Below are 15842 nucleotides of genomic sequence, written 5' to 3'. Positions count from 1 at the left end.
TTGTTATTTAAAAAAATGTAATTTTATGTACTTACATACTGGTGTCCAAAGAGTATGCACCAAAAAATGTCACATTGACTCACAATTACAGAGAAAAAGCATTCTTTTTCTTCAATTACAAGTATTGAAAAAAAGCTATGTACAGAAAAAAGGACATGGTGACAAGAAAGAACACTAGAAACAATCTTACAGTCACAATGTTGTTTAAATGAGACGTCAGCAAATATTTTCCAAACAGCTGTACTGTCTTGTTGCCTTCAACTTCAAATTGTATTTCCACTCAAAAATAACCTTGTGCATTATCTCAGTATTCCAACTCCTTGATATTCTCAGACTGTGCTCAGAAAAAAAAAAGGATTAACAAAAATGTTAGGAAACATAAAACATTCAAGTGGGAATATGTTTACTTAGAACATGTCCTAGACAATCTTAAAAGAAGTGTTACAGGAAGAGAATGTGGAAAAGAGGATAGCCGAGTACTGGAGACTGATTCTAAGTCTAGTCATTATCTTTAATAACTATTATTAAAATGATCTAAACCTTGATTATTCAATCATATTGAAATAATATACCATAAAAGGTTTGACTTCAAGAATACTGGTTTGAAAAAAAAAATCATGACTTCACCATCAAAGGAAATGAAGACTATCTTCCAACGCTAGCATCTTCTCTCCATCTGGAAATATACAGATTTTGATAAAATAAAACAGGAATGGGAAAAAAAAGGCATATAACGTATTGAAGATGTTTGGCCTGTTATGTGACAAACAAGACTAAAAATGAAAAGAAAAAAAAAATTCTTTTGAATGGGTGCTAATAAGAACACACAACAAATGGCAAGTGGAACGACACCATAAATCCTTCAATTCCTCCACAGTCACCCAGACTGTGACCAACAATGCTCAGGTAGGATAGAAACAACAGAGGATCACAGATCATTTAGTACAACAGGAGATAAGTGCACAACTTCTTGACGCAGCTTGATGTTTAAACTGGGAATAGAAAGGTAATGACACCCTCTCATTCCATCAGATTTTGTTATGAAATGTCACGTTATCAGCAGCCGTTTTGGAACTTTCTTTCGGTTACTTTATTTGATGATGCGAAATACCTTTTGGTCGAATTTTTTAAATTTTTTAAAAATAGGACTTGGATGACACAACTATATTAACACAACTTAGGTAAAACAGAGTGCATTTTGCATTTTCATGACGGAATATTGATGTGCACGTTAAATGCAACTATCATGATTATGCATGTCACACTGTAAGATGTGAACAATAATCAGACCAATCTGCAAACCTCCACTGAACCCAAAGTGACAGCGTTGCTAAGAAAACCTTTTCTACATGAACAGGGTGAAGAGAATTGTGTGAAACATTTCATTAATACAAATACACACTACTCTGTTTTCTGGTTCATCCTGCATCTTCCCTTCTAGTGACACATAAATGAAAATGATACGCTATCCAGCATGGCAGTGAGTGGCGAGTCTCTCTGAATTAAGAAGTGAAAATGTGTCCAGTTTCTTTCCGACAAAAGTGAATTAAAAAAAAAACAACCCCAACTGGTCGGGGTGTGAAAAGCCACATAAAACAAAAGGACACAAACTATAATGACGGTCTTAGTTCAGCTGATTTCTGAGCATCCATATAGCATCTGTTACTTCTGTTTTAAGGTGAAATCATGTTTGTGAGGTCAGGACTTAATTTGGAGCAGAATGCGTCTCTGGTGGGGCATCCTGGGACAGTTTCACGACGCTTTTAGTCAGTTTTAGCTTTTTTGCTATGATTTCCATTTTTCTCCAGCTCTGTCCCTTCTGCCTCTTCCTGGTGTTTCCTTTTCATGACGCCATCTGAATGAGCAAGGGAAGGGTGTGGCCGGAGAGTGATGATGACACAGGTCATGTTGTCACATCCTGTCCCGTCGCCAGATGTGTCCGGGGCCAAACAGTGGTCAAGCAGCTGTTAGAGAACACAAAGGGTTTTTATTACTTCTTGTTTTACTTACAATGCCTGCGAGCCTGAGGCTATACCAGCTACATGGTATTATATCAACACAGAAGATTAAAGTGACCTAATTTAAATATGTTAATCAAATGGCTGAAAGCTATCATTTGTTTTGGTCAGGTTAATATCGAACTTATTTCATTCTCAATATTAATTAAATAATAGGCCTACTCGTAGTTCAGACACGTCAGTACATTTGTTTCAATGCGTGCTTGTATTTGAGATAACTCACAGCTCAATTAGGTTGCAAGAACAGAGCATTTCACTTATATACTCATGCACTTATCTACGTATATACAACATCAGCGAGTAGCAACAGCTCTCTGACCTCGTCCACTATGGATGAGAGGGATCTGATATTTCCACTCTGGTCTGGTTTGATCCTCTCGCTGACGAAGTCCACAACCTCCTGACTGCTCAAAACATTCCTGGAGAGACACAAATTTGAGAATATGGCTTATCAACAGGTAGATGTTAAAAACACCACAATTTTTCACACGTTTCAGGTTTCCTTTTGTGGCTGCACACCGTTTGCCAATGTTGCTGCATATGCTGCACATACATTTGTCCCTATGGCGGCAAAATTGAACAGCTCTGTTTGAATTATAGAAAGGCATGTTTGTAACTTTATTTCATTTAATATGCAGATGGAAAACAGGGGGAAAGACAAAATTGTGAAACTGAATGAAAAAATAAACACATGGTCAAAAGGCCAATGACCATCAACACTCACCAGATACCATCACAGGCGATGACCATAAAGTCGTGGTCCTCATTAAGTGTCAGAACTTTGACGTCAGGCATTGCAGTAATCATCTGCTCCTCTGGGGGAAGCGCCTTGTTCCTCTTATAGAAGTGGTCACCTAAGAATTACAGTTCATGTTAACAGTCTGTTAAAAAGCCACTACGACTGGGATTAGCTGGTTTAAAAGTTCAGGACAAAAGTACTGATCATCCATACCAATAGCTCTGGAGAGGTTCAGTCCACCATTGACCCGCCCGTCCATGGTCACTTTACCTCCAGCGTTTTTGATGCGAGACAGCTCCACCTCGTCTTCTGGTTTATGGTCGTATGACATGTCGACAGCTTTGCCTACATCAAATGGGGAACAGAGAGCTTAATTCTATCTTCAACATCAGCGTAGCAGCTTTCACTGAAAGATCGGAGCTAATCATTTCCGTAATTCACGTATCCCCCGCATTCATTTCCCCCTCGTGTTCCTTATTTGTTGTTGTCTCTGGGACCGTCTTAGCGCGTCACGTTTCGTACCCTCTTGGGTACTTTTTCTGCTTATCATCAATAATAAAGCATAGATAGTGGTAGCGGCGCCCATCTCCCTGATGACAACTCTGCCTCTCACCGACAATAATAGAATGCCTTTAATGCCATTACACACAAGAGTACAACGAAGTTCTTCGACAACTCTGTGCAAAAGGTTAAAAAGTATAAAGTAACTATAAATACAAAACAAGAAAAATTCAAACAAAAACAAAATACAGGTACAAAAACAAGCAATTATGAGAACATATTTACAAGGTAAGTAGGTTATCAAATTGTTGGACCTACCTCTCTCAGACACCACACAGCGAGAGTCTCCAGCATTGGCTACGATTAGCTGTTTTCCTCGGATCAGAGCCACAACAGCTGTGGTTCCGCTGTCCGAACCAGGCTGAACACATGAGCATTTCATAAAAGACAAACAGAAGAGTTTCAATTAATTTCTTTTCATGACATAAATAATAGCCTTCTTCAGATTTAACTTCAGATGTCCAACTACAGGCTGTTAGTCAACTTCATGGCAATTTTCTGACCGTCTTCTTTTGTTAATGAAAGTCACAAGATGTTGGATATATGTGGAGCAAGATCTCATTTAGCAGGGTGTGGGGGGGGGGGTCCTTATTCACTGTCTACCTCATTTTATCGATGGATTGTCTTTTACAAAGGCAACCGTGTGTGTAGTAAATAACTGGGATCAATGTCCATTTCTCATATCAGCTAAAACTATGACAACAAATCCACCAGAGTGCTGAACTTGACCTCAATAAATCTGGATAGACCATATTTCAAAAATCAGATAATAATCTGCCCGTTCTGTGTCTCGTGTATTAGATTAGTTTCTACCAGACCCATCTCTCTCCCTTATTTTACACACCTCTTCCTTGCCATCCATTCCAGGCAGACACATTTCCTCCTCATCCTCTTCCTCGGAGTCATCCTCTCCCTCTTCTGTATCCTCCTCTTCTTCCAAATCACTGCTGTCGCCTTCTTCCTCTTCACTGCCATCCTAAACAAAAATTAACATTTAGAATGTTTTTCAGAGTCGTTGAAGTGTGTAGGCTTTCACAAACAACGTGGGTGGTTTATTTGAATCTTTAACCTCTTCGTCACTGCCTTCCTCCTCTTCTCCTTCCTCAGACTCATCACTATCTTCAAAGAACCTGGATTTGGAATCTCCTGGAACTTTGGATGACAAAGAGGAGCAGGAGGGACCTGCATCACCTTCCACCTTACCAGCTTTTTCTTCTCCGTTGGCGCTTCCTGACCCCCCACACCCTGCTGCTGTAGAGGAAACCAGGGAAAGAAGAACAGAGGGCAAAAATATATGGAGAGGAGATTAAAAAAAAGAAAGAAAATATTTGTGTTCAAAAAAATTGCTTTGAGTGAAGACACTTTTGCCAACAAGACTTTATTGTTCTTATTAAGGCCATGATGACGTAGGGTTGAGCTGGTGGCAGTTATGCTCCTAAAAGCTGCTAAGACAGAAGATTATGATGAGTAGTTATACCTGTCGCCGTACCTGAACCACTGCCTTCTCCTCCTGTCCTTCTACAGGATCTCAGCTTAGAAGCACATTCTGCTCCTTCGCCTTCCTTCACGTCTCCATTTACTCCATCTTTCTTCTGTCCTCCCTCACCTTCCCCATTGTCTTCTGAAGCTTCAGGCTGAGAGTCGGCTGCCTTTTTAGCAGCCGCACTGAGAATAAAATGCCAAGAGGAAATAAAGGAGAGTCAGCCACGACATCGTTTCATTATCATCACGTAAAAATAATGTAAAGCTTTTAGTTCTTATTGCGATCTACTGCTCAAATCCACCATACTGAAATTCATATAACATATAATCTTCTACAGACCTGTACAGCTTGAATTGTTTTAACTATGTTTCATAAAAAGTGCCATGTAAGGTAAATTGTTATTTGGCGTGATATGATTTCTGTTGAAATATCAGAGCAAGATAAATAATTTAATGTGGTGATGGTAGATTATCACTCCTGGGAAGCAATTACCAGAAGATTAGGATTGTTTAAAACATCAGTAATGACTCAAGTTACTTTACATAAAGTCATCAACGTTTATGTATTGTTTCCTTAAAAAACACTTCCTGAAAAATTAAGTCAGAATTCATCTGAGTCTTTGTAGCTAAAAATACATCCTACCTGATGGCCGCTGCATGCTTAACAGCGTTGCGGTTCTGGCCATAGCGTACCAGCAGCTCCTCAATGGTCATTGTGGCTTCCTCATGGAGCAGAGCCGCCTCCTCTGTTTCCACTGAGGACAAAAACATGAAATCATTCAGATTTAATAACACCAACAAAACACCCGCATAAACTACATAAAAGCACTGTTATCATTACATAGGTTTTCGTGATTCTATAACTGTTATGGTCACAATCATCTTTCTCCTTGTTTATTTCATTAAACAGAGTATTGAATTAAATTGATTTTGTTGTATTTTCTTTCAAACTTATGTCAACACCAAACACTGACAGACATCTCATTTCTAGGGTGAACTCACAATCATCCTCCTCTGCCACTTTTTCAGATGGTGGCTCCTCAGTGGGCCGTCCAGCAATCTGGATTAACTCTTTGATGACTTCCTCTGTGGTCATTCTGCTGTCAATAGCCAAGAATGCATCCTCGAGAGCCTGGAAACAACATGCATGCGTCACTGCATTGTTTACACCACCATTAGGGGCGGCGGTGGCTCAGTGATAGACCGGGTGGTAGAGTGGGTCGTCCAGTTTTACAAAATCGGCGGTTCGCTTCCCGCTTCCACCCAAAAACACCCCGAGTGTGCTAACAGTGGGAGGTGTCAGCTCAACTACGTAGCACTGCCGAGGCGCCCTTGAGCGAGGCGCCCTTGAGCAAGGCGCCGTCCCCCCTCACAAGCTGCTCATTTGGGCACTCCACAAAAGGGCTGCCTGCTACTCCACCTCCCATTGCATGCTTAAAGGCCCCCTTGTGTGTGGTTGTGTGGATTACAGGGGCCTGTACACACTAGCATGAATGCGTGTGATTGATTGACTAACTTACTAGAGAGTGCATTCTTAATTTCCCTTCGGGGATTATTACAGTATATGAAATTTAAAATTTTTTTAATTTATCTGGAGGAGCAGCAATTCTCCCAAACATGGATAAACATCAACTCCCAAATGCAAATTAAGGCCAAAACACGTGTATTTTTCTAAATGTACTGGTACATCACGTGCCACAACCCAAGCAACAATGGTACCCATGGTTGGGGTGCCAATAGCTCCTCTTCCACCAAGGGGAGGGACGCCAGCATTGCCCAAAGGCACTGACTCTACTGCACCAACTCAAAGCACAAGGTGACATTCTTTGACCCATTTTGGTTATGAGAAAGGAAACACTCCTCCTGTGAACCAGACAGATGAAACTGTGATTTGGTGAATAAGAAAATAAAAATGTACCATTAATCAAATGTGCAACCTGAAGCACAACTAAAATCAAGGTAATATCTAAACTATGTGACAAATATTAAACAGTCTACCTATTTATTGGACACCAAATAATGATTTTTTACACAATCAAATCAATGCATGGATATTTTCATGCCAAATATTATAGTTTACCACCCCTCTGTAACTAATGATATTGTTCTGAAGACATTATTTAACTGAGACTCAAAGACTTTGCATACGGGAGTGTCCATTGTTGTGAGAGACTGTTGTTCGAGAAAGAGTGTGAAAGTATAATTGCCTTCCAATCTGAACCTCTAAACACAAGATCCCCCAGACAAAAGTTAGATACTCTACATAATTTACTATGATGAGAAAAATGTTTAAAACTTGTTTGGGTCCAGTCTAAGCTGACTGTCCAGGTTTGTACGGGTGCTGCACTGTAAAAATTATTTACACACCTAATATGTAGATTTGCTGCATCACAACTGTGATCTCCTTCTGTGGCACTGACTTTAAAACTGGTATGCATACTACAGTGTTTTCAGGTGTGGTTGGGTTTTTTTTTCAAGATTTCTATGTGTTTGGATTGAAATGAAACCTTTTTTAAAAAGCAAAGAATAATTTAAATTCTCCACGACAAGCCTGGCCTGAGGCTCTGGCATATTTCAGTAACCAATCAAACTTGTTTAGTAGTACTGTACACTCTTATCTCAGAGATCTCTGCTCATACTACATACTATACTACAGAATAGGACTTTCATGGTTTCTCACCTTTTGCAGTTTTCCATCTTTGTAAGTTTTCTGCTCCTTGATAATGTCAGGAAGATACTTTGAACAATATAGAGCAACCTCTTCACCTAAATGGGAACAGCAGACACAGTTTTCTGTATCGGTATGTGTACAATGCCATTATAAAGATAAAGACATTCTCCGGAAAATCACAAAATATATCTATGAAGTTGGCATTTGAATACCATGAATGGCACAATCTACGCAGCAACAAGAAAAATATGTCTTACCTCCATGTCCATCATATACAGCAAACATGGCTGTCTCATGATCAAACTCTAAAATACAATTGTGAGCATCCTGTCACAGAACAAACACAAAATGCACATTGTTGTATAAACAGCATGACAGTTTGAAATCAGAGCAATCAAAATTTCTCTTCTGCAGCAAAATACAACCTGCAGATTTAGGACAGTTGAGACACAGTAAAAAATAAAAGACATTAAACCAAAGAACACACCGTCTTCACACACTGTCCTGACAGCTTTCATTTTGTGGAAGCGATTTTGTGTTTTAATGAGAATTGTGTCACAGCCCATGTTTGTCTGTGTCTTTAACCTGAAATATTTACATGCAAGAATCCATCCTCTTAATTTATTAATAGTTTCCTGACCCACAATCAGGCAATGTTTCTCGTGTCATCATAAGTGACTTGAAGAAACTAAGAAATGTCAGTGAACTGAAGCCTTCACATGCAATCACATTCAGTAGAAGCTGCAGAGCCCAAGTGGATGGTCTTGAATCAGTGGGAGACCGACTCTAAGCATTAACACCCGACAAACGAATGCCAGATTCCACCCTTCACTGTAGCTGATGACTACGGAGAGGCAAGATCGACAATGTGATGAACCTTGTCTGTACCCTACAAAGACATCGCTCTTTACAACAAAAAACAACCCACATACAGAGACAATACACTCTCTATTCGCTGTGCAGGAAGAGAGCGGCAACATGCATGCCTTTCACCCTTTCAATCAGTTTCTGCCTCACCTCCATGGAGACACGCCAACCCTGCATAGCAGAGAAGCCGTAGCTCATGCTGCTGTTGCCGCCATCAGATGAGGACTTGGTTACATTAGGTTGTGACAGATAAACCCCCATAGTCGTCGGTTCCTATGGCTTTACACCTGGACAGAAGAGACACAGTAGTAACGTCGTAATTCGGTTTCAGACAGGTAGACACGTGCAAAATCTGTTGCGTTCAACACACCTGAGCGGCAGTTACCAGCTAAAAGCTGTTGCTAGCAAGCTAGCGTTAGCAACAACACAACAAAAAAGTAGACGCATCAGCTAGCTAACATCCCCATGCTAACAGGCGAACCCGGCTAAACTTTCCGCCATAACCTCTGCCCCTAGCGAGCAAGCGGGCTGCGCAGTGGTGAAATAAACATCCCGACATCTACGGTTGATTTACCTGTTCCGATAGAGCGAGACGAGCTGAGAAAGTGGCCCCAAAAGAGAGATTCACATAGGAAAGACTACACGTGTGGAGGAAGAAGCCGCTATCAACAGCCAGACCGAGAGGGAGCTGAGCGGGTGAGGAAGTCAGCCCGCGCGCATGTCCCTTTCCTTCGACCCGGGGGCGTGTCCCACACTACGTCACACGTTACGTCATCTTTTTTTTTTTTTTTTTGCCTGTAAATTATGGATATACAGTATTGGACTCCTAGGCCTGTAATTAAAATTGTAATGTTCACAAATAAAACTAAAACAAGGCTCTTGTTATTTAATATCCGTCAAACTACAAAACAAATCAAATAAAAACAACAAAAGAAATGGTTGTGCGTGGAAACGACATACAGCTGGCTTGCTGTTATTCTGCTGTTGTGGTTGTTATACATCATTGTGAAACGATAAGATGACAGCGTTTTAGTTAAGTATTGCAGAAATGCAACTAGGGTTCTAAGACCATGATGTAATTTTTTTCAGATTTCCACTAAGTGCTCCATTAGCAATCGTTTAGCAATATTGATGTCAAAATACGTGGCTTTTGGCACTGCGGCCTGGGGTCCGGGGCCGAGGACTTGTGGGTTTCTGACTCCTTTACCCGCTGGGTCGCCGACTGCCAACCCGGAACTGCAGAATAACACAAAGGATAGAGGTGACAACGCAAAAGTTAAATAACTGGGGGCCACAATCCCTCTGGTGTCTTCCAGTACTGCAGTCCTGATTTCACAATCAGCCTTGTGAGTTTCCAACTCCACCCCATGCGGAATCACCGGGCATCAACCCAGAGGTCACAGGTGACAGCGCAAAGGTTAAACAGTCGACGGCCATCAACCCAGAGCCATAGAATAAGACGGAGTCTGAGGGGGCCGGAGAAACAGCCACCAGGATGGTGAAACAGTCGCCGGCCGCCAACCAGGTGCCGCAGAATAAACGCAGGACAGAGTGATTTGATGAAGGCCGAAGGAGCCAGAGAGACAGCTGCCGGGGTGGTAGAGTCTCTCCTGGAGAAGGACGAGGAGGAGGAGGATATTGTGATAGACAAGGAATTATTAAAGATAGTTCTTAAAAGCAAAAACACTAACACAAGAATGAATCAAGCGCAGAAAATTGCTAAAAAAAAACTCCACCTGAGACACCTCCTGATACAAGTAGCTCTGACAACGAAAATGACAACAGTCTGAAAGAGGTCGTAACAGAAAAATATGATTCGCAAAAGTTTAAAAAATTCCTTCAAGACACCAAAAGGTTCGAGGACAAAAGTAAAAAAAATCTTTTCCTGACCTCAATATGTTTCTGGATAGCGTCAGCTTTTATATGAAAAGTAAAACAATAAGTGGTGAACCAGGTTTTACAGACCGAGAGTTTTATAAATTGAAAAAAATAAGGAAAAAAGTAAAAGACATGATTGTAGAAGAGATGATTGTGGAGAACGGATTTTTTTTTTTCTGTTTTGTTTTGGGGTTCTTTTAGTTTAATGAATGTTAAAAGGTTAGATGGGCTCCCCGTTGAAGCTGCTGCCCCCGCGACCCGACCCCGGATGAGCGGTGGAAGATGGATGGAGGTTACAATACCCACTGCATCGTTTTACCGTCAAGACCAGCAGTTACACATCACACCACTTGATGGCGGTAACGCGCACTTATCGTTGTTCACCAGCAGCCAATACGTCACCAGAAGAAGAACAACGTCACACGTCATCCGTTCAAGGTGGCGCGGGAAGCCCGGGCAGACACAGACATGGCTGTCTCCGGGGGGGTCCGCGCTGAGACGGACAGATGTCCCCCCTCAACGTTAAAACTCTACGAGACACAGTTTTTTGGCTTCACGCCGCAGACGTGTTTGTTGCGGGTTTATAGCGCCTTCCAGGACTGCCTGCAGGATATGTTACCCGTCGTGGAGAAGGTGTGTGTGAGGCAGCTGAGCCGCGGCGGGGCCGGCGGGGCGGACGAGCCGCTCCGGGCCGAGGCCAGGGGCTGCAGCCGGAAGCTGCAGCGGCTCCTTGAAGGACGGTTCAAGCAGCTCTCGTCGCGAATGGAGGCGCTGCTGGTGAACCGCTGCTTCTCTGTGCCTCCAAACGTCCTGCTGCCCGAGGACAGGACACACAGGAACAGCCCCCGGGACCCCCAGGACATGCAGGTGGGTGGGGGGGATCTGTCCAACAGCACGTGATCACACCCCGCTTAACATTTTGAGCTCAGGGGTGTCGCGGGATGTTGTAGTCTGTGACTGCCTTGGTTCTACTTGTACTCATTTTTAATAAATCTTGTAATTAAAAGCTATCCCTTCAATAGGAGGTGCTGAGGCTGGAGTCCTCCCTTGCTGACCTCCAGACAGCCTACGAAGCAGAGGTCTACGCCAGACAGGCCCTGTTGGCTGAGCTGGAAGAGCAAAGGGAGGTGCAGGAGCAGATGGATGGGATCCTGACCTGGGTCAAGGAGGTCCAGGGGGCCTGGGCGAAGGAAGGGAACGAGTCCTTCCATGAGAGTTTCCAGCTGGTGATGGAGTCTGTAAAGAAACTACAAGAGGCTATCCAGGAGATCTGCATCAAAGCACATTGAGTGGACTCAGTGTTCTAGTGTTACAAAGACAGAAACGACACGCAGAGGATGTCAGCAGCATCAAGGTGGACACCAAGCAGTCACTGAATGTTCAGGAGTTTGTTGTTCGATTGTTTTAAATAATCAATCACCACTTAGATAATTCTACCACGTATGTTAATACTGAAAAAATACATGCATTGCTCTTTCCCTTTCCCACATTAAAAAAATTAATAAAAATATTTTTTATCCAAGTTTAAAACTTGTTTTCTTATGCATTTATTAATATCTATTATGAATGAATTCTAAATCATTTGATTGTTTTGAGACAGCAGTGTTATCACGTAGGTCAACTATACCTTTCAAGAAAAAATTGGAGGAAAGTAAACATTGCCATTTCAACTAATGTGTTTTTATCCAGATGGTTCCATCATAAATTGTCTTCTACCATCAAAACTTTATTTCCTTCTAATTTCCTTCTTGTCCTGACAATGTATTACTGGATTTAACAGGATCCAGTAACCACAGCTACTGTGATCAGGGAGACAGGTAGGAGAGTACTTGGTGTGTCATCTGGAAGGAAAGTAGATAAGGAGACTTGGTGGTGGAATGAGGAGGTACAGGAGTGTATAGAGAGAAAGAGGTTAGCTAAGAAGAAGTGGGACACTGAGAGGACTGAGGAGAGTAGACAGGAGTACAGGGAGATGCAGCGTAAGGTGAAGGTAGAGGTAGCAAAGGCCAAACAAGGGGCTTATGATGACTTGTATGCTAGGTTGGACAGTAAGGAGGGAGAGACTGATCTATACAGGTTAGCAAGACAGAGAGATAGAGATGGGAAGGACGTGCAGCAGGTTAGGGTGATTAAGGATAGGGATGGAAGTCTATTGACGGGGGCCAGTAGAGTGATGGGATAATGGGAAGAGTACTTTGAAGAGTTGATGAACGTGGAAAATGAGAGAGAAGAAAGACTAGAAGAGGTGACTGTTGTGGACCAGGATGTAGAAAAGATTAGTCAGGATGAAGTGAGGAGGGCATTGAAGAGGATGAAGAGTGGAAAGGCAGTCGGTCCTGATGATATACCTGTAGAGGTTTGGAAGTGTCTAGGAGAGGTGGCAGTAGAGTTTCTGACTGGGTTGTTCAACAGGATCTTAGATAGTGAGAAGATGCCTGAGGAATGGAGGAGAAGTGTGCTGGTGCCCATTTTTAAGAACAAGGGAGATGTGCAGAGTTGTGGCAACTACAGAGGAATAAAGCTGATGAGCCACACAATACATCGGGGCGGGCGGTAGAGCGGATCGTCCTATGATTTAAGATCGGCGGTTCAATTCCCGCCCCCCCCAAAAAAAATACCCGGAGGTGAGCTGACAGTAGGAGGTGTCAGCTCACCTCCGGAGCACTGCCGAGGCACCCTTGAGCAAGGTGCCGTCCCCTTTACAAATTCCTCATTTGAGGCGCACCAAGAAGGAGCTGCCTGCCACTCTACCTCCCCTGCATGCCTACAGGCCCCCTTGTGTGTGTGTGTGTGTGTGTGTGATACAGGGGCCTGTACTCACTAATATATATGTATGCATGCGTTTGAATCATTAGCTAGAGTGTGCGTTGTTAATTTCCCTTCGGGGATCAAACCAGTATATTAAAAAAAATTTTTTTTTTAAATCCGGAGAGTTTATAACAGGGTGCACAGAGAAGAACTGTGGTATTGTATGAGGAAGTCTGGAGTGGTAGAGAAGTATGTTAGAGCGGTGCAGGACATGTACATCATACGTTATTCAGCCCACAGCCTCACTTAAAAAAGTGGAGACATCCGTATGAAGCAGAAACAGAGGACTGTGTATATTGCAAGGTTGCTCGAATAATAGTTTTAGTAAGGTATACCAATAAACAGCTGGTTGTGTGTAATATGTAACATTTCAGAGAACACAAATACATCTCAAATGCATGTAACAGGAAAAATTAAGCTAGAAAGCCTGTTGAACTATATTGTCCATTTACGGTTTTTGTATTTCAGACCCCAAGCCAACAGCTTTCTTTGATTTTATTCTTGATGACTTCACTTTAAAAGCCTGAAAATTGGTAAAGATTATGAATTATAAATCTACCTACTTTGCAAATGTGAGGCCAAATATGAAATAACATTTCTGTAATTACTGGTTCATGCTCTGAAATTTAAAAAAACAACAACCCCAACTTAATATGATAGTGAATTTTTGTTGGTAAAGACATGAAGTTCTTGAAAGGTTTAACCTGAAGCACAATATAAAATATCATTACTACTTAGCAATTTTTGACTTATATTCGTCATCACAAATATCAGAACGATCAACTCCATGAAGAAATTTCTCACCTTTTGAAATGGATGGTTGCTTGCTTAAGGTTTGTCGAGGGTGTGTCCTGCCTCATGCCCAGTGGGTGTCATCCCAAATCGCTACAAGGACAAGCTGTTAAATTAGATAAATAGATAGCAGATGGGTGGCTAGATAGGTACATAGTTACATTAATGCCTTATCATGCTATGACAAAAACTGTCTGCTTTGGAAATAAATCATATCAATCTTTTGGTTTGCAACGATGTCCAGTTTGTTTGCTTTTCACTGGAGACTTGTTCCACCACAACAGTCTGTTGTATTATCTTGGATATAATGGATATATTTCATAGAACTAATAAGTGATCATTGCATATGTCTAACCATTGTTTTTAATGTTTTTAATGTCTATTTTCTGTATAGCATGCAGGCCATATGGTGTTTGACACAGAACATGTCAGGGCATTTTGTGGTTTCTAACAGCAGGGGGCAGTGTCTGCTCTTAAATCAGTCAAGGAAGGTCCAATACCTGAAGGCAGAACAAATACATCATGTAAAGTGAACCACAGGAGAGATTTTGTTTAATATTTTTATTTCTCTGTGTTTATCATAATATGGAAAAGGAAAAAAAAAAGACATGTATGTGATATTCTAAGTGGAACAGTTTTACTTTTGATTTGACTGAACTGTATTCCGAACTGTATACACCAGGGGTGTCATACTCATTTTCACCGAGGGCCACATCAGCATAATGCCTGTCCTCAAAGGACCAGATGTAAGTCATGGCTGTAAATGAATGTAACTTGATGTAATGTAACATAAATGTAACTACTCCTTAATGTTAAATAACTATGAATTTATTAGTTATTCAAGTTACAAACATTACAGTTACACAGAAAAAAATATATTTGTTGCTCTGTTATAACATAAATTCTTTTAATTTGTCAGTGTATGAAACCATGAACTGGATCAAACTATTCAAGAGAATAAAGAGAAATACTGTCAAAACACAAGTTAGAACAATAGCTTTATTCAAAACGTTTTTTGTCTAAGTTAAAATGAGCTTAATTGTGGGAAATGTAGTTTTTGCACACTTTTGACCTATATGTTTTTAGACACTCTGAGCTTTTATGCTAAAACGATGTGGTGGGCCACATTTGGTCCCCGGGCCTTGAGTTTGACACATGGTACACAAATGTCTGCAGGTTCTCATTTATGCACGCGATGATTATCCAAAGTTGTTTAAATCAATCCACTGGACTTTAAGAAAGTTTCTTGAAAGAGGCTCCACCAGTTCAGTGGATTTTATTTTATGCAGTGCAGTGTGATGCTTATCCACATCAAATAATTTAAATAATTTAAAAACACATCTTTCAAATCAATTTGTGATTACAGTATTTTGACAGAGACTACCTTAATTCATTTATTTAATTAATGAAATTTTATTTAATTCATCTCATTATCTCAGGAGTCCAGGCTCAGAAAGGGAAGTGATAACAAACTTTTTTTTAAACTCATCAATAAAAACCTAAAACTATATACAGATAATCAGAAACAGAATTAAATTCACAGTTGTTGTGAAGTTTAAGTTGAACTGTGATTCTTATATGCCTCTTCATTTATAAATTTTTTCCCCCCATGTCAGATTTAAATGCTCACGTAAAGTGCAAGTAAAAGAACAAAGACAATAACAACAAAAGGTTCAACATTTATATTTGTTTGCAGCATCTTTCTTGGAATGCAGTCGTGCACTCCTGAACACGACTTACTACAATGTGTGTGTCTCCTGCCTGTTGTGACAGACATGACCGGACCAGATGGAGTGGTGTGAGAACGTTTGTGACTTTGTTTCCCTTCTCGGGCATAAAGATTGAACATTCTGTCCCTGCATTTTGCTTGAGGCGAATTTTGTTTTGTTTGTAGAACAGTAAAAATGATAAAAGGGTGCAGATTAAGGGATCAGGCGTTGACTGTCAAACCATTTACATGAAAATACTTACCATCAAGTATTAATCTAGATTTTAAATAGTTTTGTAACAAGACATCGCTTTTCTG

At 41.1% G+C, this 15842-nt stretch overlaps 2 protein-coding genes across 6 annotated transcripts; one reads left to right on the top strand and one right to left on the bottom strand.

Moving 5' to 3' along the window:
* Window positions 1-9057, bottom strand: ppm1g (protein phosphatase, Mg2+/Mn2+ dependent, 1G). 5 transcript variants are annotated; one of them, XM_068320823.1, is made up of 14 exons: window positions 8913-9057; window positions 8489-8625; window positions 7729-7798; window positions 7481-7566; window positions 5803-5932; window positions 5444-5555; window positions 4796-4983; window positions 4388-4569; window positions 4163-4294; window positions 3577-3679; window positions 2971-3102; window positions 2743-2872; window positions 2338-2437; window positions 1-1964 (listed from the first exon to the last, which is right to left on the bottom strand). In XM_068320823.1, exons 2-14 carry the CDS (start codon window positions 8597-8599, stop codon window positions 1764-1766), a joined length of 1677 nt encoding a protein of 558 aa, XP_068176924.1. In that variant the 5' UTR covers window positions 8600-8625; window positions 8913-9057; the 3' UTR covers window positions 1-1763. The 5 variants fall into 5 exon arrangements, with proteins under 5 accessions (XP_068176924.1, XP_068176932.1, XP_068176942.1 ...); XM_068320831.1 differs by having other exon boundaries at window positions 4388-4566; XM_068320841.1 differs by having other exon boundaries at window positions 4808-4983.
* A 1607-nt stretch (window positions 9058-10664) lies between these two features.
* mis12 (MIS12 kinetochore complex component) lies at window positions 10665-11697 on the top strand. The gene is made up of 2 exons (XM_068319811.1): window positions 10665-11083; window positions 11239-11697. The coding sequence occupies exons 1-2, from the start codon at window positions 10685-10687 to the stop codon at window positions 11503-11505; spliced, it is 666 nt and encodes a 221-aa protein (XP_068175912.1). The 5' UTR covers window positions 10665-10684; the 3' UTR covers window positions 11506-11697.
* Window positions 11698-15842: the final 4145 nt, after the last annotated feature.

The sequence above is a fragment of the Antennarius striatus genome, chromosome 1 (genome assembly GCF_040054535.1).
Source record: "Antennarius striatus isolate MH-2024 chromosome 1, ASM4005453v1, whole genome shotgun sequence".
Classification (NCBI taxonomy): domain Eukaryota; kingdom Metazoa; phylum Chordata; class Actinopteri; order Lophiiformes; family Antennariidae; genus Antennarius; species Antennarius striatus.
This window is presented reverse-complemented; position numbering and strand designations above follow the sequence as displayed.